The following is a 27,979-nucleotide window of genomic DNA, read 5'->3' as shown; positions in this document are numbered from 1 at the left end:
TGTGTGTGTGTGTGTGTGTGTGTGTACATGTGCATGTGAGATGAGGCTTTTCAGTGAAGGGGAAAGGATTACATGAGAAAAGGTGCAATGCTACTGGAAGATTATCCCACATATGTACATTTCTTTCCATTACTGAGTATCTGAAAATGTTTAGGGCAGCTCATCACTTGTCCTAACAAAGCCGTATCAATTTGTATAATAGCCTTCTTTGGGTCAAATTGGACATTCTTATACTTCATCACTTTTCCTATCAAAAATCATCTAATTTTTGACTTACGGTCATACAGAGAGAAACGTGGAACTAGTTAAAAAAGTAATTTGAATATATGAACACATTCACGCACTATGATTATAGTTTGCCTATGACTCACTGTCTGTCATTAAGGGTTTTTCTTTGACTATTTACAGACTCTTACTTAAATAAGGTGCTCTGAAAACCTACATGCTTGAATAAAAATTCACTTGTGTTTAAAAACAACTATTTGGAAATGGAAAACAATCACATTACAAATCGAGTACCTTTAGACGAGCTTGGGAGAGGTTAGTTCACTTTCACAAAACTACTGAAACTGCAATTAACAGATGGCTTAAGAAACTGCATTAATAATCAATTTTAACAATAAGTACAACTCAAGTTCTACCATGTAAAATGTTAACTCCTGAGGACACTGGAAGTTTCTACTCAATATCTATCTAACCTATATTGTCATAAAAACCATGATCTGATGCTAGGACTGGGCTTACAGCATGCAGTGCATCATTTCTTCAAAGTCAGCACTCACTAGGATTTCAAGAACAACATAACGAGGTCCTTAAACATTTAGAAAATCGTATCTAATATAAAGTAAGCAAAATGGGATCTTCAAGTATGCTACTGAATACATCAAATGTCAGATCAGCCAAAAACACTGCGTTTTAACCTGCTTCAGTTGGTAACATTGTCACACCAAGGAGTACCTAGTATTAGAGTTTATATCATTTCATTTCCTAAAATTGTAAAGATATATAATTTACAACTATATTGAAAATATTTTGTACTCACCTCTAACTAGTCACAGGTAAATGGAGAAAACCTTCTACTACCTTGTACCATATGAAATTGCTGTTTTTGTAGGTCAAAATTAAAACACTGTGCTTAAAAAAATAAGTTTTATTCAATCAAAATATGCATCATGAGCATTAATAATTTTCTTCTAGTAGGATATTAAATATTTCATTTTTATAAAATTTGTCATTTCTTCGGCTATATAAATTGTTCATATCCCCTCCAATTACTGCTTCTCAATTGGAGAACATGTTGTTTCTTAAAAAAAGCTTCAAATGATGAAAAACATGGGAGTTCGCTGGATAAAGTTCTGGTGACTATAATGGACATGACAAAATTTAATATCCCAATTCAATTAACTTTGCTTTAGTGGCTTGTGACATAGGAGGTCAAGTGCTGTCATGTAAAAGTGTGGGCTCATGTTTATTAACCAAAAGATGTTTTTTAAAGTTTCACGCACAATTTTAATTTCTTGGCGATATGCTGCTGCTGCCGTTTCACTAGGGTTTAAACAGTAGTCATTAATTCTCCTTTTGCAGATCACCACGTGGCCTTCAGAACTTTTTTGGTCACAATAACGACGGCGCAAGTTTGGGAGCTTCACCAACATCCGACCATTGTATGAACTCCTATCAATTGTCATACGGTATCTTGTGTGTTTTTGTTTTTTGGTCACAGGTCATGATCCACTCTAAAAATAGGTTTCCACTGTTTTGAATGTTAACGAGTACACTTCTGACTGTCTCCGTTCTTGATCATCTCCCAGGAGGATGTTCTTGGGTCCGTCTTTACACTTTACCCAGTCAGAACAGAAACTCCCCTCTATTTCAAGGCCTTGAAATTGTTGTTTGTAAGTTAGCTTTCACCCTGGCTCTTAACTGGTCTTTGCTCAAAATGGATTCTGATCTCCCGAGGCTCGTCTTTGAATCCAGATCCCCAGAACAAGATTTTTCAAACCACCACGGAGCAGTTCTTTCCCCAGCTGAGCCTTCTAAGGTCAACTTGATGTTTCCACCTATCTCATTTGCAGTATGTCCTGGCTTGAAATCATATTAAAAGAAGTATTCGCAATTCTTCCGAGGATACTATGTTATTTATTTCTCTGGAAAATAATAACGAATCAACTCAACAATCAAAGGAAGCTGAATGAAGAGCATAATACTGTTATAATTCTAAACAGCACAACTAGAAACATACTTCACTTCAACTCTACTAATTGCTGTCATTTTTCAACTGATCTAATATTAGCAATTTCATGTGGTACAATCCACAAGTTAATCAACAAATACGTACTGGGCATCTACTATGTGCTAACATCTGCTCATACTTGTACAAGCAGATATCTTAAAAAGACTGACTTGAAAATAGGAAAGTCACTAATTTCAAGGACCCTAGTGGGAAGAAATCTGGTAACATACTCTATTATTTTTTAAAACATCCATTAAAATGTATGATTCCTTCCTTGTTATAGCTACATATATTTTTTTCTGAAAACATGTCAAATAGATCCTTGAACAAAATTTTTGAACCATTTAACGTAATATTGCCAAAGTTCAGCTCCGCAATGTACATTTTTCAATGATTCCGACTTTTAAAAGTCAAAACTTGCCTACATTTGCTATATATTATTTTGAAGCTTCAAGAGGCTTTTTTATGTTAATGATTAACAACAACAACAACTAACATTTATTTGTATACTTTCTAAAGCACCCCATATACATTATTCTCATTTAAGAGAGCAAACAAAAACAATACAAAATTTGCACTGGTAATGAAGTAGAATAATAATGAAAACTAAAAGGTAAATAATCTTTTTGTGTGTGCATTTAGAAAAATAATGTAAAACATTAAAATCCTGTGTCACTGAACCTCTGCAAGACTCAGGGGAAAAAAATAAAACCCTTTAGTTAATGCCGGTGATTAAGCATCACTGCCCACTGCAGGTGGACCAAAAGTTTCTCGAGTACGCATTAACTGGACATCCTTGTCGGCCATACAGGTGTCACAGCCCCATACTGCTGATGCTTCTGCAGTTAGGAGGCCATAAGCGGTTTCAGTCATTCCAGTGCAGATCCGATGAAACCATTTCTGACAAGAGGCTTCACACAAGATGGCATCCTGGTCATCGTTCACTTCATTTGTACAAATTCCACAAGGATACACTGGGTCAGAAGAAGAATGGCCATGACGGCTTGGGTGGAGAGAGGATTTATTGCTTTTTTCAGTGGTGCATGTATCTGGGGCACCTCTAGGTTGTCGTGGCTTATTCTGTGTCCCATTTGCGTGGCTGTTATTTGTAGCTTCTGTGGTACTCGAACGGCTATTCTCTTGATTTACTGCATTGTTTCGATTAACATTTTTTAATTCAATATTACTCTGATTCACTGTGTCATCCATATTTAAGTGAGGTGGATGAGCAGAGGAATTTTGATTCATGTTTTTGGTTGTTCCTTGACTGAAGTCTTGTTTTTGGGGTGGTGCTTTTGCTTGACTGAAAGTGTTTGGGGGAGGAATAAAAGAATGATTGGATTCTAATGGAGAAGTAAAATTTGAATTATTTCCAGGGACAAAGTTAGAGGCCAAGTCAGGGTTAGATACTTGGTTAGCATTCTGTGGAGGAATCTGATTGAAGTTTTCAGCAGGATTTTGTCGAAAATGTTGATTAGGCATGTTAACATTCTGACTTAGTGCATTATTATAAGATGGATTTCCAAAGCTTGAATTATCATGTGGCCCAAAGTTAAAAGCATGAGGTCGATTAAAACCCATGCCCAAAGGATTCTGAGGAAATGGGTGTGGCTGATTCCTGAGTGCGTAAGGACCACAGTATGGGGAAGACATTCTTGGAGGAACGTGAGGTGGCATTCTGAATGTGCTATAGCCTCCAAAGCCAGGATAACCAGGGCCGAGATATGGATTTGCTGAAGGTAGTGGTTTATAGGAAATAGTATTATAGTTGTCATCAAATGGATTAGCAGCCACTAGATGGTCAGAGTTTGGATTCGGTGGTGGAGCATACTCAGACAATGGAGGAAAAGAAGGCCCCTGAAATGAGAATGTAGAGTAAAGTACATGTTTTGATCAAAGAAGTCATTAAAACTGTTATCTTAACATGCAACAACCTAGCTTTAATCCAATTTCTCTTGCTATGTGTTATGAAAATCTAATTCTTAATTTGGCCTTTCAATTCCAAATAGTTTTCATATTTAATTATATTTAATTAAAATGTGTAGATTTCTTTCCTTTAGGAAAGGAAAGAAGGTATGCTTTTCTGAGCTCAAACTCGTTATTTCAAATTCCAAAGGTATTTAAGCTTCGAAAGAAGCTTCATTATATAACTTTCATTTAATATGCTTACCTATAATTCTAGATTCTTTCACTTAAACCATAGAATTAAGTAACAATAAACAGCATCTAAGTTTTTTTTACTAGCTTAACTTCAGGGAGTAGCTATTAAAGTATTCCCCAAGCACTATGCTCTTGGCCTCAGAATGAAAAAATAAACTTCCAGGTTAATCACACGGCAAGTTTAAAGCAAACAAGTTCTGCTGGTGGCCAAAATGGAAAAAAGTAATCTGTATACACATCATACTTACTCGCAGTTTTTAAAACAAAAAGAGTGCTTCAAATTTACAGAGGATAAAAGCACAGAAGCCTATTTTTATAACGATTATCCAAGCACAGGTTATATACTAAAGATACTTCCATCATGACTGCTTAATGATACCTATGTACTACTGAACTATTAAAACAGCTGAACGCTGCTTCAGGTTAGACCTGTGTCCACAGATTTCAAAATCTTTTAGTAGAACAACAGGTATCTATGCTTTTTAAGTTAGATTTAAGTATAAGCATTTTAACTTGTCTGCCTACACTTCCTTCTTGCAATACCCACTTTAGACCTATAGGCCAACAATAGCTACTAGTTGCAGAGTTAAAAAGAAAAAAATCACTGCAGAATTCACGATTCGGTTATGAATGAGGATAGGAAACAAAACCATCACCAAATTTAAATTTACCTCATTGGCTTATCTTATCAGTGAACAAAAAGTTATTAAAGAAAATGTCAATTTACCTGTGTATTTGTCTTGCGTTTTTTCTTGTCTGGGCTTCCTAGTTGTACACCTGGTCCTCCTAACCCATCCAGTCCACTATCACCACCTAAAAATAAATAATAAAATAAAATAAATTTAATTTAATTTAAAAAATTCCAGATAACATTTCCACTTGTAACTGAAATCGCTTTATATCTCTCACAGCAATATCTATCATAATTACCTGTTAATATGTGTCCTATTTTGTTAAAGGAATACTAAGCTTTTAAAAAAAACTTTGTTCTCCAAAAAGTCTTCCCCATAACTTCAGCCAGAAACATTCATCTCCATTCCCATAGTATTTTTTATTATTCTTTCAGTGAGAAAGTCTCCATCCTATCCTTGAAGCTTTAGTCATCTGATTTCTTATCCCTGATGCAACCACTCGTTTTTGCTCTTTCAAAAGATAATCTAGATAAATTCCAGCATAATATCTTTTGCAGGGAATACACAAACTATGACATGCATACTATACACAATGTTCTCTACACCTTGCTTTCTTCTTGGAAATCATTCCACATAATACAGAACTGCTCCATCACCTAATAACTGACTAGTATTTCATGGTATGATTATACCATAATTCATTAAACTAGTTCCCTCCCTATTGATGGATATTTAGGTTGTTTCCAAACCTTTGCTTTTTGCAATGAAAATCTATGTGTAAGTGTCTTAAACACATGTACAAATCATTCCTAGGACTGGAGTTATGGCATTAAAGGTATGTGGCCTTTAAATTCTTAAAGGTATTGTCAAAGTACAACAACATATGTGAGTATTATTTTCTCAACAGTATATGACCAAACAAAAGCAAAAGCTTGACCGTGAATTAAAGAGACTACAAAAATTTTATCAATACACAACACTGTGAATGAAATTAATGTCTCTGATTTGTATACTTAAAAAAAGTTTAAATGGAAAGTTTTATCTTATATACTTTACCAAAATGAAAAACAAAAAGTACGGCATTGACATGATCTGGAAAAAAAAAAAAGTTTATCGATAGAATTTTTTTCCACTAGAAAAACACTTTTTATTATGGAGATTCTGATCATTACAAGAGTAGATAGAAGAATAAAATTATATATACATATATATAGATACACGTTTGTAATAGATTAATAAATAAGTTCAGTGAGTTGACAATTAGAGGAGACCTACTCACATATGTGGATTCTGAGAAAGGTATTTAAACTGAGACTTACAGGATAAAAAAATAAAATAAAAAAATAAACTGAGACTTACAGGAGGATAACAAATCTCTCATGTAAACAGCATAAGGAAGAGCCTCTAGGCAGGGAACAGCATGTGTAAAGATTCTAAAGTAGAAAGAAGCCCAATGTGTTTGAGTAATTTAAAAGAGGCCAGTGTGTTAAGGGACTCTGGAGAGTGCCACCAGAAAAGGTTAAAGAGACAGGCAGGGACCAGATCATTTAGAGCAGTATGGACTGAATGTGCCCCCCAAAATTCTTATTTTGAAGCCCTACCCCACAATATGATGGTATTTGGATGTAGGGCCCTTGGGAGGTAATGAAGATTACATTAGGTCATGAGGGTCAGGCCCCTATGATGTGATTAGTGGACTTAGGAGAAAGAAGTGTGTGTTCTCCACCCCCCTTTGTACAAACACAGGAAAGGCCATGTGAGGACATGGACAAGAAGGTAGGCATCTGCAAACCAGAAAGAGAGAACTCACCAAGAAGTGAATTGGCTAGCGCCTTGATCTTGGACTTCCCAGCCTCCAAACTAGGGGAAAATAAATGTCCGTCGTTTAAGCCGCACAGTCTATGATACTTTGTTCTTGCAGCCCAAGCAGGCTAAGACACAAGGCCTTATAGTTTACGCTAAGGAATCTGAATTTTATCTGAAGAACAGTGGATAATCATTTAAGGGTTTTGAGGAGGAAAGTGGTATGATTTAAGTTTTAAAAGTATTATATTAGCAGTTGTGTTGAGAATTAATTGGTGATGGGACAAGGGTAGAAGCAGGGAGACCAGTCTTTTACAATAATAGTTCAGGAAAAGAAATGGTACTTGACAATAAAGACAAATTCGTGTGGAACAAAGACCCCCACCTAACAAAATGCGAAGCAGATTTCTCTAAGAACTAGTTAGAGAAGCTTACAAACTATGAAGATGAAAAACTGACAAAGAGTAACAAAATTCAGTAAGGATTCTGGATGTTGAATTAATATTTTAAGATTAAGATTTAAGATTAAGATTAATTAATATTTTAAGATTAATATTTTAAGATTTAATATTAAGAAGCTTTTTTATACACAAACTAAAACCAGTCAAAAGATAGAGTAGAAGAAAAGTTTTCATTTATAGGAACAAAACTAAACTGAAATAGCTAGCAATAAATTTTAAAAATGCACAAGATCAGTATGAATAAAAACTTTCAAAAGTTCTAAATTGAGAGACACAGAGGAATACTTCCAAAAATTGGAAAGGTATTTCCTGTTCTGGCTAGCCATCTAGAACAAAATAACATTGTTTTTTACCTATTATCCCAAACAGCCTTTTTGTGCCCTCCTCAGACACATTAGCACCAGGCATTTGAGTCCCGGGCCCACGGAGCCCACCCTCAAAGTCCAGAGGCATTAATACTAGAATGAGCAGCACCTCCTTCCCAGAGATCTGAGTTAAAACTCCACAGGGACCCTCCTGTGAAATTTATGTATTCTAATAATTTCAACTTCTTTCCTGTGGCCTTAGGAACGGTAGCTCCTTCCCACAGTCGATACCTCTGTGAAAACTTTAGTATCCTATTTTGCCACTTCAGTTTAATGTCTGTTAACGATAACTTATATTAAATTCTTTCTATTAAAAATAACTGGTGTAGCTTCTATCTCCTCACTAGACCCTGACTGATACATAAGTGCCACCAGCCAGAAACTGTCAATACTACTAAGTTAACACCATTCCAGACATCTAGCTTATTACCTACGTACCTACTTTTCCTTCTGTGAATATAGAGCAATAGTAATACCTTTACAAAGATGGGATACTATTTTTAAATAAAAGCATTAACTTTTAACTTTATTATAAAGTAATAAAGGAAAAAAGAAATGAATTAAACTACAGATTATGTTAAATATTTCTTTACCGCAAGAGGAGTTTTTGGAAAGAATCCTCTAAGCCTAAGAAAAGACATCAAGGAAAACATTAAGTGGGAAAATGTATGTCTTGTCTTCTCTCAATTTTATATAGCATTGATTGAAACTTTGAATGTTTAAGATAATATGGTATCACACCTTATTCTACTTTTTCCAACCTGTTTCCATCTATCTACTTTTTCTATCTCTAGATTAAATTCTTTATTTCAGCTAAATTTTCCTTTATCACATCTTCGAATACTTTTTCTGCTCTCTGTTGAGTGCTCTATTTTGGGGGCACTAATTATCATTATGCTAGAGAAATTTTTAGCACCATATCTATTAGTTAGCTTTTCTAACTTTACTCTTTTTTATGTCTACTTAATCTAATTATCTGTAGTTTTCCTATTATATAACTCAGTTGCTAACCATACCTATCAGGTTCTTTATTTCTGATTTATTTATTTGTTCTATAATTATGTTGGTTTAGCCCTCATTAGGTTTCCTGAGGTCTGCAATTTACCTTTAATCTAATTTTGTTGTATTAATCATCTTGTCTTTAAACTCTTGCTTTTTTGTTTTTTTTGTTTTGTTTTGTTTTTTATTAAGGTCTACCACTTGAAGTACATGTGAGATCTTTCCTTCTGTCATTTAGGTCATGGGTCTTCATCATCTGCATGTGATTTCTTTTTTCTTCTTCTTTTTTTTAATTAATTCATTAGTTTGCTACAGTATGTTTGCATAGTTATGTTTTTATTTTTATCTTGCAATTCTGTCTAGATCTTTTATGTGCTCTGATTTAACATGGGTGACTTTCTGACTCTCTTTTATTCACATCTAAGATTACTTAGTTTAGCTGATATGCTTTATCTATTGAGATAATCATGTGATTTTTCCCCCTTTAAATTATTTTAATGTTCAACTCAAAACTGACATTCCTGAAATAAAACCAACTTACTTTTATACAAATGTTATCATTTTCATGTGACTGGATATGCTATTATCTCTTTAGAACACTTGCCCATATTAGTAAGATTAACCTCTTGTGTTTCCTTGGAATATCCAGGTTTTTAATTCTGACATTTTGTTAAATGCACATCTACCTAGTCGGGGGGTGTAGTAACCCACTCACATAGGAGGTTTCCCTGTGTTTCCTGATTCAGTTTGTATCCCTGAAGACTTCTTTTCTGTCAGAGACATTCCTCTTTTTTTTTTTTTAACTTTTTGTTTCATTCATTTTTTTTCTTACTCAAAAGAATGAGAAGATAAAGAATAGTCATTTAATTTCCTTCTCTCTAGATTTGGGGTTATTAGTAAGACTTCTCAAAATTCTGTAAATCACTAATAGCTTCCAAGGACAGAGGTTGTCTTAGAAGCCTAAGACAGTGCATTTTGCACTGTTTCAGAATTGTTATTGGGCTGTGCCATTTCCTTTGTTTGTTGCTGTTGCTGAACATTTTTGCTCTTTTTCAAAAATGGCTTTGGGTCATTTCACTTGGAATTTAAAAAGAGATTCTGTAAAGTAGTTTTGTTCTACCATCTTAACTTAGAAGTCTATATCTGACTACATCTATGTTCTTTCAACTCAATTTTCATAACAAACCTTAGAGGTAGGTAAGTCATTCCCACTTTTTAAAGAAAGAAAAAGAAAATAGAATGTAAAGGAGTCATACCACCGGTAAAAAGCAGCACTGAAATCTAAAACCAGAGTTTTTTTTAAAGATTTTTTTTTTATTTATTCGACAGAGATAGAGACAGCCAGCGAGAGAGGGAAAACAAGCAGGGGGAGTGGGAGAGGAAGAAGCAGGCTCATAGCGGAAGAGCCTGATATGGGGCTCGATCCCGTAATGCCGGGATCACGCCCTGAGCCGAAGGCAGACGCCTAGCCGCTGTGCCACCCAGACGCCCCTAAAACCAGGGTTTTATTTCCTTTTGCTTTTAAGTTTTTGAGCATATTCACAAGGTTATAAAGCCATCACCACTATTTAATGCCAGAACATTATCATCACCCCATCATATACTCATTAGCAGTCATTTCCCAGTCCCCCGGGCCCTGACAGTCATGAATCTACTTACACATACTTACCTATTCTGGATATGTCATATAAATGGAATCACACAATATGTGGTTTTTTGTGTCTTATTTCACATACATTAGAGTGACGTTTTCAAGGTCTACCCATGATATAGTATGTATTATTTCCTTTTCATGGCTGAATATCCATTGTATGGATATACCACATTGAATTATCCATTGATCAGTTGGTGAACAATTTGGGTTGTTTCTACTTTTTGGTTACTAAGAATGATGCTGCTATGAATATTTATGTACAAGTTTTTGTATAAACACATGTTTTCAATTCTTTTGGGTATATACCTGGTAACAGAATCACTGGGCGATATGGTATCTCTTAAGTTTAACACTTTGAGGAACTGCCCAACTGCTTTCCATAGTGGCTGCACCATTTTACATTCCTATCTGCTAAGTCTGAGGGTTGCAAATTCTTCACATCCTCCCCAACGCTTATTTTGTTTCTTTTTAATTTTTTGAAGATTTATTTGAGAGAGAGAGATAGAGCAGGGGTATGAGCAGAGAGAGAGGGAGAGAATCTAAAGTAGACTCCCTGCTAAGCGCGGAGCTTGAGGCAGGACAGGCTCTCACAACTCTGAGATCATGACCTGAGTGGAAACCAAGAGTCAAGACGCTCAACTGAATGACTCTCCTCTGTTTGTACTTTAAAAATGTAGCCATTCTAGAAAGTATAAACTGGTATTTCACTGTGGTTTTAATTTGCATTTTCAAAATTACTAATGATGTTGAACACATTTTCATATACTTATTGCTCATCTAGATATATTTTTTTTCTTTGAAGAAATGCCTCCTCCAGTCATTTGTCTATTTTTTAGTTAAGTTGTTTATCTTTTTTGTTAAGTTGTAAGAATTCTATATGTATTCTGGATACTAGACTGTTATCAGTTATAAGATTTGCAAATATTTTCTTCTAATCTGTGGGATGTCTTTTCACTTTAATAGTGTCCTTTGACATATATAAGTTTTTAATTTTGATGAATGCCAATTTATCTACTTTTCTTTTGGTTGTTTGGGTAAAATTAGATTTATATGCTTCTAAGATACTAGTTTGCCTCTAAAATCTTATACACATACTGTCTTCCTCAGTGGACTACAAAAAACAAAAATGAAAACTTCTGGTTCAAACTAAAGGAACTCCTATTTTTAAATTCTTTGACGTGGTAATCCCATTTCAGTAGATGGTAAGTAAAGAACTAATAGTGAGATGCAGTCCACCCCTCAAAGTTATTGATTCAAAATCTGATGGTTCAGGAATGACCGAATCTATTACTAATTTATAACTATTCAGTAGCCCATATAAAATGAACTGATGATTCCATATTAACAAATTGTATTCACTTTTCCTTAACAGTGTATACTGACATGCTGAGGACAGAAATGTGTTGTTCTCAAATATGAATACCCAGAAATTCTGATGAGTGTGGCAGGGAAAAAGAATTAGCAATGATTTTAGAGGTCAAATAATAAAGTTGTTATATCAATAAATAAACGTATCAAATAACAAAGTCCTGTATTTCCTTTTTTTTTTTTTTAAAGATTTTATTTATTTATTCGACAGAGATAGAGACAGCCAGCGAGAGAGGGAACAGGCAGGGGGAGTGGGAAAGGAAGAAGCAGGCTCATAGCGGAGGAGCCTGATGTGGGGCTGGATCCCATAACGCCGGGATCACGCCCTGAGCCGAAGGCAGACGCTTAACCGCTGTGCCACCCAGGTGCCCCAAAGTCCTGTATTTCCTAACATCTGTCATGGGCATTTCATTATAACAAAAATACAAAAAAAAATGCAATTCCTAAAAATAAAAACAATTACTAATAAATTAGTCTCTAATCTCTAATCTAGAATACATAAATTCCCACGCATAGCATCAAGAATACTGAATAATTATAATTTTACAAAATGCTGTAATTTAAAGATGGACAAAAAGTACTCTGAATTAATGGTATGTACCATTTCTGTTCACTTTCCAAAAATTTAATAACAATTGCTTGTATTCACTATAAGGCAAGGCTCTGACATTTGCAACTATTTAAATAAACATTATTTTCAAGTAACCTGTGAGTAAAACCGCCTAAAATTCTTTTTTTTTTTTTAAAGATTTTATTTATTTATTCAACAGAGAGAGAGACAGCCAGCGAGAGAGGGAACACAAGCAGGGGGAGTGGGAGAGGAAGAAGCAGGCTCATAGCAGAGGAGCCTGATGTGGGGCTCGATCCCATAACGCCGGGATCACGCCCTGAGCCGAAGGCAGACGCTTAACCGCTGTGCCACCCAGGTGCCCCAAAGTCCTGTATTTCCTAACATCTGTCATGGGCATTTCATTATAACAAAAATACAAAAAAAAATGCAATTCCTAAAAATAAAAACAATTACTAATAAATTAGTCTCTAATCTCTAATCTAGAATACATAAATTCCCACGCATAGCATCAAGAATACTGAATAATTATAATTTTACAAAATGCTGTAATTTAAAGATGGACAAAAAGTACTCTGAATTAATGGTATGTACCATTTCTGTTCACTTTCCAAAAATTTAATAACAATTGCTTGTATTCACTATAAGGCAAGGCTCTGACATTTGCAACTATTTAAATAAACATTATTTTCAAGTAACCTGTGAGTAAAACCGCCTAAAATTCTTTTTTTTTTTTTAAAGATTTTATTTATTTATTCGACAGAGAGAGAGACAGCCAGCGAGAGAGGGAACACAAGCAGGGGGAGTGGGAGAGGAAGAAGCAGGCTCATAGCAGAGGAGCCTGATGTGGGGCTCGATCCCATAACGCCGGGATCACGCCCTGAGCCGAAGGCAGACGCTTAACCGCTGTGCCACCCAGGCGCCCCCGCCTAAAATTCTTTTTAGAAACTGACTTTCATGGTACTAATTTTTTATTTAAAAGTCTAACATTTCCCTCCTTAAAGCAAATCTTCAAGTTCTACTGGTGTCTGCTGCTCCATTTATTGCTCGTCTAAAGAGTTAACTACATAACATGTTCAAAGGTTCTGACTCTTGGCCTTACCTGGGTCCTTCCTGCTGCTACTTGTAATACTGGTAGTTCTTCTCTATGAGGTAATCATTATGTTAGATCAGAATCACAGACATCAGGGCTAATTAGAATACAAGCTATCAAGAATTTCCATGGTTCTCACTCTTTAAAAATAAAGTAAAGGTCAGAATCCAGGGAACAGGAAAGTAGTGGTTACAGAGCTAGTCATTTAAGTTACCCTAAGAACTTCTGGTACCAAAGCTTCTCTCCAGCTGCTCTATATATCTGCTGAGGCTAACTCTGCAAGGTAAACCATGACTACTCAGTCAGGAGCTGAGAGCTGTGGGGCAGAGAACCAAGAAAAAGGAAACTGTCAAAGCTCATTGTTAACACCGGCCACTGTGATCCTTTTAATCTGTTAATACTTGAATTTCTTTATCTCATCTCTTCACTCCTACCTGCCCAGTGACCTCTGAAGGTACAAGAGGAACAGATGTGGGAAAGGGCAATGAAAAAATGGAACAAGAAGTCCTCATCTTAAGAAAGCAAAGAAATTTTATCTCTCTAGATATTATCACCCTACATTATGTCACTCAATCTCAATAAAACAAATTAAGTCTCTTATCTCTCCTTTACCCTTTACCCTTTATCTGGGGCTGGAAGTTGAAGTATGTGTCTCTTCACAGTCTTACTGGACAGTCTAATCTATTAAACAAGGAAATTTTTTCCCATCTAAAGAATCTACAAATTAAAGATTTTTTATATGAAATCTATTTGTAAGTATAAAATTATTTTTTCTATTTGTAAGTACTTTTTATTTTTGTACACTACAGATTATTTGCTTTAGGGCTTTTATGTATTTGTTCTAATTATATTATATATTATATATATTCCACCTTTTTATTTCTTCTATTAAAGAATCTATTTCAGCCTCCAAGTCCTTAAAAAGGAAGTGAGGGCATTGTTCTGTATACTAGATAGTGGCATGCCTTTTGTGTCATTTAAATTTTCATTTTTTAACTTCACTTTATTTACAATACTGGTTTAGTTTGTGATATTGATTGTTCTCATAAATAATGTGACTGTATTATTTTGACATATTTTATAATGGGGTCCCAATCCAAGATGGTGATGTAGGAAGACCTTGAACTCACCTCCTTCATGGACACACCAAATCTACACCTATTTACTGAGCAATTCCTTTTGAAGAACAACTGAGGGCTGACTGAACAGCTTCTGCACAATATAAGATATAGAAACCACATAAAGAACAACAAGAAAAAACAGTAATGAAGGGAACCCCCACCCCCAACAGCTGCGAACTTTAGTATTAAAGGATGGATAGTATTAAAGGCCTGACTATGAGCACATTTGCCTGCCCTGAAGCACAGAAAAAAGGACTAAAAGGGGAACTAAAAGGAACCAGCCCTAGAGTTCTGCCAAATGATGGGGGAGCTGCTGCAACTCTGTGTGGGTTGGAGGGCTGGGAGCACCATGGTTGATGTTTCCCCTCCACCTTGATAGAGTGGATAGGAGCAGTGTCCAGATGTCCTAGCTGGCCTACCACCTCAGTGAGCCCAAGGCTCTTAGTTCATACCAGCCCCAGCTGTCCCCCCAAGATATCCCCAGTGCAGCACAAACAGGGACACCCCTGTTCAGCACTCACCACAGTTCCAGCCACCTGGCCAAGGTGACAAAGGTGCAAAGCACCTCAGAACACTCCAGGCCCATACCACTTTAGCTCTAGACAACTTGTTAGGGCAGGCCTGGTGTAGAGTGCCTTAGGACCTCCTGATCTGTGCCAATTTTGGCTTTGGATGACTCTCCAGGGTGCCCTCTATGTGGAGCAGCCCAGGACACCCTTGTCTGTTCTGCTTTGGTTCCATACACCCTGCCAGAGTGCCCCTTGAGCCCTGACACCACACTCACCCTCTGGCGTTCATCCACTTCATCTTTAGCGGTTCTGCCAGGATGCCATCACAGAGCCCTGGGATTGCCCCAGCCCATGCCCACTTCAACTTTAGCTGTCTTGCCAGGGTGCTCTCTGCATGGAGAGCCCTGGAACTACCCTGGCCCACACCCACTTCAGCTTAGGCCATCCCACCAGAGTAGCCCCAGCACAGAATTCCCCAGGACTGCCAGCCCACACCAGCCCAGAGCTCCAGCCAGCCAGCCAAAGTCAGCAGGCACACACAGTCTATACAGGGGATGAGTAAACATAACATGAGACCATTCATTCAAGTTTAGAAGTAGCTGTTCAGCCTAATTTATAGAAACAAATACAGAAAGTCCAGCAAGATGAGGATACCGGAGTATGCTCCAAATGAAAGAATAAGACAAAGCCTCAGAAAAAGAACTAAATGAACTGGAGATAAACAATATGCCTGATAAAGAGTTCAAACTAATGGTTATAAAGATGCTCACTGGACCAGAGAGAAGAGTGGAAGAACTCAGTGAGGACTTCAACAAAGAGAAAGAATATATAAGAAAGAACCGATCGGACTTGAAGATTACAAAAATTGGAGGGAATCAACAGTAGATTAGACAATGCAGAAGAATGGATCAGTAATCTAGAAGACAGGTACATGGAAAGAACCCAAGATGAATAGCAAAAACAAAAAAGAATTTTTAAAAATGAGGATTGTTCACATCAAGTGAACAAACATTTTCATTGCAGGGGTCCCCAAAGGAGAAGAGAGAGAAAAAGGGGCAGAAAACCTATTTGAAGTAGTAATAGCTGAAAACTTCCCCAACTCCAGGGACAGAAACAGATATCCAGGTTCACTAATTCTAGAATCCCAAACAAGATGAATCCAAGGAAGTCCACATAATGACATATAATACTTCAAATATCAGAGATTAAAGATAATTCTAAAAGCAGCAAGAGAAAAGAAACTGGTTACATACAAGAGAAATCCCATAAGGCTATCAGCTGATTTTTCAGCAGAAACTTTGGAGGACAGAAGAGAGCGGCATTATCTATTCAAAGTGATGAAAGGGAAAAACCTACAACAGAACACTCTTGCCAGCAAGATTATCATTCAGAATTGAAGGAGAGATAAAGTTTCCCAGAATAACAAATGTTAAAGGAGTTCATCACCATTAAACTAGCCTTATGAGAAATGTTAAAGGGACTTCTCGAAGTGGAAAAGAAAAGGCCATAATTAAAAGTAAGAAAATTATGGGGGCACCTGCATGGTTCAGTTGATTAAGTGTCCAACACCACAGAAACACAAGGAATTATAAGAGACTACTACAAAAAATTATATGCCAACAAGCTTGACAACCTAGAAGAAATGGATAAGTTCCAAAAACAACCAATCTTCCAAAACTGAATCAAGAAGAAATAAAAAATCTGAACACAAACCAATTATTAGCAATGAAATTGAATCAGGAATCAAAAACACTTCCAAAAAACAAATGCTCAGGACCAGATGGATTCACAGGTGAATTCTACCAAAGAAGAGTTAACACCTATTCTCCTCAAACTATTCCAAAAAACAGAAGGAAAATTTCCAAACACATTCTACAAGGCCTACATGATCCTGACACCAAAACCAAACACACTACTAAAAACAAAACAAAACAAAACAATTACAGACCAGTTGGTATCACTGATGAATATGGATGCAAAATATTAGCAAACCATATTCAATAATAAGTTAAATGGATCGTTTACCACCATCAAGTGGGACTTGTTCTGGGAATGCAAGTATGGCTCAACATCTGCAAAGCTATCAACATGATACACCACACTCACAAAATGAAGGGTAAAAACCACACGATCATCTCGATATAGAAAAATCATTTGACAGAATTCAACATCTTTTCATGATAAAAACCTTCAACAGAGTGGGTTTAGACGGAACATATCTCAACATAATAAAGGCCATATATAACAAACCCAAAGCTAACATCATACTCAACGGTGAAAAAATGAGAGCTTTTCCTCTAAGATCAGGAAAAAGACAAGGATGTCTACTCTCACCACTTTTATTCAACATAGTACTGGACATTCTAGCCATAGCATTCAGACAAGAAAAAGAAATAAAAGGCATCCGATTTGGTAAGGAAGAAGTTAAACCATCACTATTTGCAGATAACATGCGATACTATATATAGAAAACCTTAGAGACTCCACCAAAAAACTATTCGAATAAATGGATTCAATAAAGCTGCAGGATACAAAATTAATATACATAAATCAGTTGTGTTCCTATGCACTAATAATGAAGTAGAAGAAAAATGAAGAAAACAACCAAACAACAAAAAGAAGAAAATAATTCCATTTACAACTGCACCAAAAAGAATAAAATACCAGGAATAAATTTAACCAATGAGGTGAAAGATGTTTACTCTGAAAATTATAAAACATTGTTGAAAAAAACTGAAGATAGCACAAACAAATGGAAAGATAGTCCATGCTTCTGGATGGAAGACTTAATATTATTACAATGTCCATTCTACCCAAAGCAATCAACAGATTCAATGCAATCCCTATCAAAATACCAATAGCATTTTTCGGAGAACTAGAACAAATAATCCCAAAATTTGTATGGAACCACAAAAGAGCCCAAACAGCCAAAGTAACCTTGAATAAGGAAAACAAAGCTGGACATATCATAATCCCAGATTTCAAGCTATACAATAGCTGTAGTAATCAAAACAATATGGTACTGACACCAAAACAGACACAAAGATCAACAGAACAGAATAGAGCCTAGAAATAAACCCATGATAATATGGCCAATTACTCTATGCAAAGGAGGCAAGAATACATAATGGTGAAAAAACAGTCTCTTCAAGGGCTGCCTGGGTGGCTCAGTTGGTTGGGCGTCAGCCTCTTGACTTTAGCTCAAGTCGTGATCTCAGCATTGTGGGATCAAGCCCCGTGTCAGGCTCCATGCTCAGGGGGGAGTTTGCTTCAGATTCTCTCCCTCTCCTTCTCTCTCTCACACACACACTCTCTCTCTCTCTCTCTCACTTGCTCAAATAAATAAATAAATCTTAAAAAAATTTGTCTCTTCAATAAATGGTTCTGGGAAAACTGGACAACTACATGAAAAATAATGAAACGGGACCACTTTCTCAGACCATACGCAAAACAAACTTAAAATGGATTAAGATCTAAATGTGAGACCTGAAACCACAAGACTCCTAGAAGAAAAAATGCAGCAATTTCTGTGACATCAACATTTCTCTAGATATGCCTCCTAAGGCAAGAGAAACAAAAGCAAAAATAAACTACTGGGACTGCACCAAAATAAAAAAGCTTTCACACAGCGTAGGAAACCATCAACAAAAGGAAAAGATAACCTACTGAATGGGAGAAGATATTTGCAGATGACATATCTCATAAGGGATTAATATCATATAAAGAACTCATACAACTTAACACCAAAAAAGACTCCAAATAATCTAATTTAAAAATGGACAGAAGACATGAACATTTTTCCGAAGGAGACATACATACGGCCAACAGACACATGTATGCATGACAAGATGCTCAACATCACCAATCATCAGGGAAATGCGAATCAAAACCACAACGAGACATCACCTTATACTTGTCAGGATGGTTAGTATCAAAGAGACAAGAAATTAGCGTTGGCAAGGATTTGGAGACAAAGGCACCCTTGGGTCCTGCTGGTAGTAATGCAAATTGGTGCAGCCACTGTGGAAAACACTAGAGAAGTTTCCTAAAAATTTATAAAATAGAAATACCATATGATCCAGTAATTCCACTACTGGGTATTTACTCAAAGAAAACGAAAACACTAATTTGAAAAAACATATCCACCCCCATGTTCATTGCAGCATTACTTACAATAGCCAAGATACAAAAGCAACCTAAGTGCCCGCTCCTGGATGAATGCATAAAGAAGATGAGGCACATGGCCACACACACACACACACACTTGCACACATACATAAACACACACACACACACACACACACACACTCCACTGGAATATCACTCAGCCATAAAAAATAATGAGATCTTGCCATTTAGGACAGCATGTGTGGACCTAGAGGGCATTATGCTAAGTGAAATACGCCAGACAGAAAAAAGCAAATACCATGTAATTTCACTTCTATGTGGAATCTAAAAAACAAAACAAAACAAACAAGGAAAGCAGAAACAGACCTCTAAATACAGAAAACAACTGGTGGTTGGCAGTAGTGGAGGGATGGGAGAAAGTGGGTGAAGGGGAGTGGGAGATACAGACTTCCAGTTATGGACTGAAGAAATCAGGGGGATAAAAGGCACAGCATAGGGAATACAGTCAACAAGAGTACTGTAATAGCACTATATGGTGACAGATGCACTTGTGGCGAGCATACTGTAATATATAGAGTTGTCAAATTACTATGTTGTACACCTGAAACTAATATAACATTGTGTGTCAACTATACTTCAATAAAAAAAATTTTAATACATTTTTTTCCTTCAAAAACAGCTTTGTTTCAAGAGTAGTTCAAGTAAGTATGCATTCGAATTACTAGGCTGATTAAATGACACAAACAGATCCTGTGTCCCTCCCAAAACTTACACGTTGAAATCCTAATCCCCCGTTTGATGGTACTTGGAGGAGGGGCTATGGGAGATGAGACCCTGCCCTCACAAATGGAATTAGTGTCCTTATAAAACAGACCTGGAGAGCTCCTCTGGCCCTTCCACGTGTTATAACACAGTAAGACTGCCCAGGAAGCAGGCCCTGGCACCTTGATCTTGGACTTCCCAGCCTCCAGAATTGTGCCAAATACAGTGCTATTGTTTATAAGCCATCCAGTCTACGGTACTCTGTTAGAGCAGTGTGAACTGACTAAGGCAGTGCTTAACATACTCCCTGGCACACAGTGGACCCTCAAATATTAGTTTTCATTTTGCTTTCCTTTAGACTAAACTATACCATAATCTCACTTCATTTCAGTTTCTATAGTATTTAATGCTCTATCGAAAGATCTAGTATCAAGCATTGTCAATACATTCAGCGGACAAATACCAGTTTTTCATAATAGCACAGAAGTCTGGGATATAATGTCAGTTTATTCCATCATTTACTATGGATGTGAACATCTTAGCTAACAGCTTTGCCTTCACCTGAAACATGTACTTCTGTAATACTGGTCTCTACCATTGAATGGCAATATAATGAATTAATATTTGAATACGGTATTATAAGAAATGGCCTTATATGATTGAAATGAAAATGCCATTATACTCTTTAAGAATGCAAGGCAGAAAGTGTCTGCCATGTGATGCCCAGAACCTAGATCAATCTGGGCATGTAATAAATATTAAATTCTGAAAGCCCACAACGTCTGTGATTCAAGGTTTCAAATATTTGTGGTTCTTGTACCAGCTGTTCTCCCCAGACTGATGATCTTTTCATCACTGAGGTGCATGAGGTTTAAAGTTGCTAACAGATGTAAAGCTCACAGGGGGTGGGTGGATGGCATTCATGTGTGAAGCTGACTCTATACAATAATGCTTCTAATAATACACTTATTTTATTAACAAAGTCAACAAAATTTTTAAACAAAAAACTTCAGAAGTAAAGGAATACAAAACTGCAAATATTCATAAAAATCGTGTAACAAATAGCTTGTACCTGTCTGTTTCAGCAAAGTTGTGAAATATGAGGGGTTTCTTTTATAATTTTTTTTGGTTCATTGTCTTTTCTGTAAAGGTAGAGAACCTTTATTTCCATCAGTTCATAACCACTCCCAATCAAAACAAGAAAAAATATGCTGTCTTCTATTTATTAATTGATTAAATATATCTAAAAGTGAATGTTGATCACATTACTTGTGGTATTTTAGAATGTGTATTTTAGAATGTATATTCTATTTCTGATTTTAAAAGTAAACAGATAAAATGTACCAGGCATTGTTTTAAGTGCTTTATATATATTAACACATTTAATCCTTTAAAGAACTCTACGAGATAAATACAACTATTATTCTCATTTTGCATGAGGAAACTGACATACAGAGAGGTTAAGTAATTTGCCAAGGACCGCAGAGATAGTAAACAGTAGAAATGGGATAAGACCCCAGCAGTGGGTCTCCAGAGACAAATGCCTTTCTATTTCTCAACAGTGCTATTAACATGTCTATAGAGACTGGGAATAGGAAAGGGGACCTGAAATCACTCTTTTTTTTTTAATGTTTTTTTTATTATATTATGTTAGTCACCATACAGTACATCCCTGGTTTCTGATGTAAAGTTCGATGACTCGTTAGTTGCATATAACACCCAGTGCACCATGCAATATGTGCCCTCCTTACTACCCATCACCAGTCTATCCCATTCCCCCACCCCCCTCCCCTCTGAAGCCCTCAGTTTGTTTCTCAGAGTCCATAGTCTCTCATGCTTCATTCCCCCTTCTGATATCACTCTTGACCATATGTTAGGGATGCCTTGAAGGTAAAGATGACTAACACTCCTTAAGTTGCCTGGAATAAGACTGTGAGAAGAGAAAATTGTATAATCTTCCCAAGAGGCAATTCCTCCCCACCTCTGGGGAAAGCAAACTCGGAAGACTAAATTACCTAAGTTATTGAAATCTCTGTGTTAACTTTCATCAAACTAGATTTCAGAAACATTTGTTGAGCTTATTTAAGTACAGAAATAAAAACAATAATTCCTCCCTATAAGGATCCCAAAATCTAGAGAAAACAATTTCTCTCTTTCTTTTTTGAAACACTTAAATTTGATGTGATAACTATTAAGACAGAGATGAGCACAGGATGTTGAGGGAACACAAGATGTTGCATCTAATTTTGACTGAGTAAAGACATCCTGGGAGGGTTCAACAAAGCTGATGATGAGGATGAGTATCTACCAAAGGTGGGAAAAAAGAGCGCAAGCCTTGCAGAAGGAACGGAATGTGCAAAGAAACGTTTAAAAGCAAGAGAAACCATGACATCTAGAAAGGAAATGTGATTATCTCAGACCTGGACACAGGGGAGCATTTCACGGAATATGAAGGATGGAGAACTAAAGGGTGGGCCTGGGCCAAATAAAAAAGAGCCAATATAAGAAGGTTGGATTTTTACCCATGATAATGGGGAACCACTAAAGAATTTAACAAAAAAAAAAAAAAAGGGTAACATGACTGAATTGTGTTTTGGAGCACATTGGCAATGGAACACTGTAACTAAGATTTTCAGCCCCAGAGTTTAACTCTAGCTTTGTCACTTACTAGCTGTGTAAACATGAATGTTATTTAACCACATAGTACTTGACCCTCTGAGCACCAGTTCGTCAACTGTAAACCTAGAATGATAATAACATCTAACTCATAGAGTTATTGAGAGGATTAAACAAGGCATCCATTTAAAACAATTAACAAACTGCTTGGTACGTACTCAATACATAGTTATTTATCACCAGCAGTAGCAATATGGAAAATGGATTAAGAGGGACAAAACAGGAGGCCAGGAAACCAGTGAGAGGCCTATGATAATAATCAAAGAGATAAAGTCTGAACTAAAGAAGTGGTTATAGAAAGGTCAAGGAGATGGTGGGTAAAAACATAGTAAGGAGACAGATATTCTAGGATTTTGGGACAGTGTTGGGTGGGAGTGGGAGATGGGTTTGGGTCATTGGATAAACAATGTTCACCAAGATAGGGAATGTGGGAGAAAGAGCACACTGGACATCTCACATATAGATACATTTCAATCAACAGGCTAAAAACAAAATTCATTTCTCTTCCCCTCATAAATCCATTGTTCCTTTTATATTTCTGTGACACTATTCTCTGTCGGTTTTTCTCTTCTACCTCTCGGGCTACTCCTTCACATTCTGCTTTTCAGGGTCCTCTTTTACCTTTTGTCTTCTAAATATTAGCGTTTCCAAAGTTGCTTTTCTCAATGCTTTTCTCTTCTAACTTTTCACTCTCTTGGGTGAGCTATCTACTCCCAAGGCATCAATTAGTATTCACTTGTTTACTGATAACTTCCAGATCTCTATTTCTGGCTCAGCTCACTTTCCTCAGTTCCAAACCATGTAGATCCATTGTGCGCACTGAAACATCTCGGGGGGATATTCATGTAATGTGTTGAAAATCAAACTACTTTCCTGGTAATCTGCCTAACCCTTATACGTACCAATTAAAAAATAACCCCCCCCCTAAAATCTTTCCTTTAGACTTCCACTGGCTCTTCCCCTCCACTTTATGACTGCATAAATTACATTTCTTCTCCAATCTTAATCTAAATCCTCCATACACTCACTCGACATGGCCTACATTTTTTAGTAAAGTCTATTTTTCCTACTTTTATGATATCTCTATGCTACTATCCCATTCTAAAGTACATCCCAACCTCTCCAATGTCATTGCTAACTCTGGTTAAAAACACTTCATCTGGAATGAATGACTCAACTTCCTTCCTCATCTCTAAATTTCTGTCTTTCTTCACCTTTTTTTTTCTTCAAGACTACCTCTTCATTTCATTCAAACCTTGATGCTATTTCCCTTCTCTCACCCGAAGAGACCTAACTTATGAGAAAGAAGCCTTTCTGTCTCATCTCCAGCTTCCCACATCAGGTGCCTAGCACATGGTACATATTTAAAACATGTATTGAATGCTTTATTAATGAATTATCTTCTCTTCTGCTGCTTTTCAGTTTCTCCCCCCTCGGGTTCTTCTGTAAGTTTACCACTATGTTTGTCTTTTTTCAAGGGAAATATAAGACACTTTCTCTTAACTCTATCTTTCCAAGCTGTTGGCTATGTCGTTCTGTCTACCACCTTTACATCACATCTTTCTCACTTAATTTTCACTACTTTAAAACGTGGTTTTCTCCCAGAAGTGCCTTCTTAAAACCACTGCTGACTTACTAGACGTTTCCTCATCCCCCAACCTCCTTGCTGCGTTTTCCTACACCATTTCCAAAAAAGAACACTCACTGCTTCTTAGAACACTTCTCCAGGAGGTATATTCCTTGATTCCCTTAAAGATAGGTTATATGTTTCATTATTTCCTGTAGATGATCACAGCACTTCTCATGCTGTTTGTAACTACTTCTTTGTCTGTATCCTAAAGATTTTTGAAGACAGCATTATGCCTTCTTAATCAATATTTCCACTGTCTGGTGCTATGACTGCTCAATAAATATTTGCTGAATAAATGAATGGATATTGTGATCAGATCAACACCTAAGAGTTCTAAGAACACTGAATAATGGAAATGTTGGTTAAAATAAGGATGACAGGTAACATTCTAAGAGAACAATCAAAAATCAGCATAAATATATGAATTACTTCGTGTCTTCACTCATTCATTCATTTGGGATTTACTGCAGGCAAAGCAATGAGGGGAGAAAGGATAACCAAGATATTGTACCTATCTTCATGGTTCTGTCTTATAATCAAGGGCTGAGGGTCTGGGGATGGTAAGAACTGGCAGAAAATAAGAGTAAGATACTTTGCCACTAAATAGCAACTCTGAATCTAATAGTAAAATTAATTAATTAATTAAATTAATTAATATTAAAATATCAGGACAAGTTTAGAAGGCCACAAATCAGCTTCCTCTTGTCCACTCACCTTTTCAACATAGGTCTACGATCAGCAGTTCTCAAACCTTAGTAGGCATAAGGAACATAGGGGATCTTATTAAAGATGTAGAGAAATCTCCCAGAAATCCTGATTTGGTGGGCCCTGAAACCTGCATTTAAAAAAAAAATAATATCCCAGGGGATATGATGCTTTTGGTCTATAGAATATACTACTGTAAAGTCCTTAGTCATTCATGTTGTCATAATTTTGCCATATCTGGGTTCCATCTATAATACTATTTGCTTAATAATTTCCTTAAATTGAAACTGTGTGTGTGTGTGTATCTTAGCCTTACCCTAAACAAGAGGTTTGATGACTTATATTTTTATAACACACATGAAATAAATACATAACTATCTAAAAGTCTGTCCGTATCCATCAGCAGATGGGAAACAGTTTAAGAAGCACCGCTCACAGTTTATGTTCTGCAAAGACCACATCCTGCATGCAGTCTTAGGATATAAATTACAAAAGAAAGTTGCAGAGCAGTCAAGTTCAGCAGAATTGTGCTTCGGAAGAGCTCTTGTAGATATCCTGGTACCTTTTATAAAATAATCCAAAACTGTTTTAAAAATTAACGTTATAGTCACTACGAAGTGACTTATTGTAAAAACCCGTCCTCATCTTAACTTTTTAGTTTAAAAAGTGCTTTCTTTGCCTTTTATTCTGGTACTTAACTCACAGAATATTCTTGAGCTGACACCTGAGCCAACTACAAACAGCTAAGGCACCAAACTTAAAAGCAGTAGCTGGAACAAAATAAAGATAGATCTGGGCTCTTGACCTACAATAAAATACCCATCCATTTTATTTAAAATTACATTTGATTAAGACTGATAATTGAGTTCAAAGGTATAAACTTGAGAGCTCTCTTTCTTTTCCTTCAACCCCAAAGTAATTTATAATAATAGGCAAAATAATATGGCAAAAATATCAGAGGAATAATTGTATCTCGGAAAGGTCTATTCCTTAAAGGGTTTGGCAACTCAAAACCACACACAGAAAAGAAAGCTGAAAGAGAAAACCTTCACTCAATGAAAGACTATGCTGATATTAAGCCTTAAAAACAATATTCTGCTCTAAATTATGTTTTTGCTTAAATGGCTAAGAAAATCAATCTCTACCTAAATACTCAAGTGATGTTCTGGATACACTGTCACTGTGTTACAATGCAGTTCTATAGGTTTAACCTCTAGTCACGTGGAACAAAAACACAGATGAATGACTGTGGTTCTTGATCTCTACATCATTTAAGTCAATTGGAAATTTACCTCACTACTTACTGATTTATAAGGCACTTCAGCCTGTTCAGATGAAAGGATTATTGCAATAGCCTCCTAACTAGCTTCCCTGCTTTAGCCCTGATTCCCTACAGTCTATTCTCCACAGAGCAGCCAGAGAAACCCTGTTAAAATATAATTCTTCCGGTGCCTGGGTGGCTCAGTCGGTTAAGTGTCTGCCTTGGGCTCAGGTCATGATCTCAGAGTCCTGGGAGTGAGGCCCTGCTCAGCAGGGAGTCTGCTTCTCCCTCTCTTTCCGCCCCTCCTCCCCTCATGCGCCTGCACTCTCTCCCTCTCTCTCAAATAAATACATACATAAAATCTTTATATGTATGTGTATATATATATATATACACACACACATATATATGTCATAAAAACCTCTTCTCACCCTTTCTCCTCAGCTCCTACTACTCTTCCTTTCCTCACTCTCTGCTGGTTACCATAACTTCTTTGCTGTTGCTTGAATACACCAGGCAAATTCCACACCCAGGGCCTTTGCCCTTGCTGTTCCTTCTGCTGAGACTGCTCTTCCTAGACTGCTCTTCCCACACATATCCACATGGCTCTGTTCTATCACTTCCTTTGGTCCTGGCTCAAACATCATCTTCCAGATGAGCCCTCTTACCCATAATTGATAACCTCTCCACCTCTTATGTATTTCCTAACCACTTTATCTGCTTTGTTTTTCTCCAGAGCACTTACTATTTGACATTCTACACCTTTTATTCATTATCTGTTTAGAGTGTGAATTCCTGCCAGGTGAAGACTCTTTTTCCCTTATTCACTGTTGTACCCCAGTGCCAAGAACAGTGCACAGCACACAGTACATGTTCAATAAATATTTGCTTAATGAACAAACTGTTATTTCAACTTTGGGACTTTCAGCCTTAACCCTATTTAGAGCTGAAAATGAAAGCTGGAGGATATCCCCCAAATTTCCAGCCTGTCTTTGGCATCTGTGAACTTAACATGCATTATCTTTTGTCTGGTACGGCGCGTTCCCTCCGATTTTTCTTAGATAGTAAGGCAGCAGGGAATTTCCTAACTAGTGTGCAAGGAAGAAGCAAACCAATCACGTATAAAATTGATTTTAGGTGATTTGATTCTTATCCATAAGCCAATAAAGCAAATGCCTTCTGAATTTATATAGTGTCTCCTCTTAAACCCAAGGAAAATAAGCTGTGTATTTGTTGCCTTTGAGGGTGGGAAGGGGGCTGGGAGAGACGCGAAGGCCCGGTACACCTTCCTCAAAGCGTCAACTCTTGAGCAGTCCAACTTACTTTTTGGGGGGTGGGCATCGTTCGTGGTCTCTGCCGGGGGGTGTTTCTTTCTCACCCTTCGAGGTGCCTATTGTGCTGTCTTGCGAACGAGCTAAGGTGGGAGAGGAGCGGGGTGCGGAGGGATGCTGAGCGCGGCTTCAACTGCCGCCTAACACAAAGTCGACGAGGCGAGGGCTCCGCGCGGGTGTCTGGGGCGAGCGGGCTCCGGGGCCGCGCGCCTCGAACCGCAGCCTCGGCCCCGGGGCGCAGGCGGGACGCGCGGGCTGCGCGGAGTTAGGCCCGGACAGAGCCCCGTGGCCTCCCAGCGGCCGGGCACGCGGCCCCCGCGCACCCCACTCACCCCGATCCCCCCAATCCCGTGCCCTTCCCGGTTACCTCGAACTCTCTTCAGCGAAATGGGATCCTTCTCCTGTTCTGCTGACATTACAGACCGCAAAGCATGACTCCCCCCCAGGCCGCGGGAATTCGGTCTCTTTGATGCTGCGGCGGCGGCTCCTCCTCCTCGCGGGGCCGCTGCGGCTGCGAGGC

At 37.3% G+C, this 27,979-nt stretch overlaps 1 protein-coding gene across 1 annotated transcript; it reads right to left on the bottom strand.

The window, feature by feature from the left end:
- Window positions 1–2: 2 nt before the first annotated feature.
- PYGO1 (pygopus family PHD finger 1) lies at window positions 3–27,973 on the bottom strand. The gene is made up of 3 exons (XM_034660948.1): window positions 27,827–27,973; window positions 5,121–5,206; window positions 3–4,090 (listed from the first exon to the last, which is right to left on the bottom strand). Exons 1-3 carry the CDS (start codon window positions 27,873–27,875, stop codon window positions 2,966–2,968), a joined length of 1,260 nt encoding a protein of 419 aa, XP_034516839.1. The 5' UTR covers window positions 27,876–27,973; the 3' UTR covers window positions 3–2,965.
- Between the last annotated feature and the right edge of the window lie 6 nt (window positions 27,974–27,979).

The sequence above is a fragment of the Ailuropoda melanoleuca genome, chromosome 5 (assembly GCF_002007445.2).
Source record: "Ailuropoda melanoleuca isolate Jingjing chromosome 5, ASM200744v2, whole genome shotgun sequence".
NCBI classification, from domain to species: domain Eukaryota; kingdom Metazoa; phylum Chordata; class Mammalia; order Carnivora; family Ursidae; genus Ailuropoda; species Ailuropoda melanoleuca.
The sequence above is the reverse complement of the archived record's forward strand: the minus strand, read 5'-3'. Positions and strand labels throughout refer to the sequence as shown.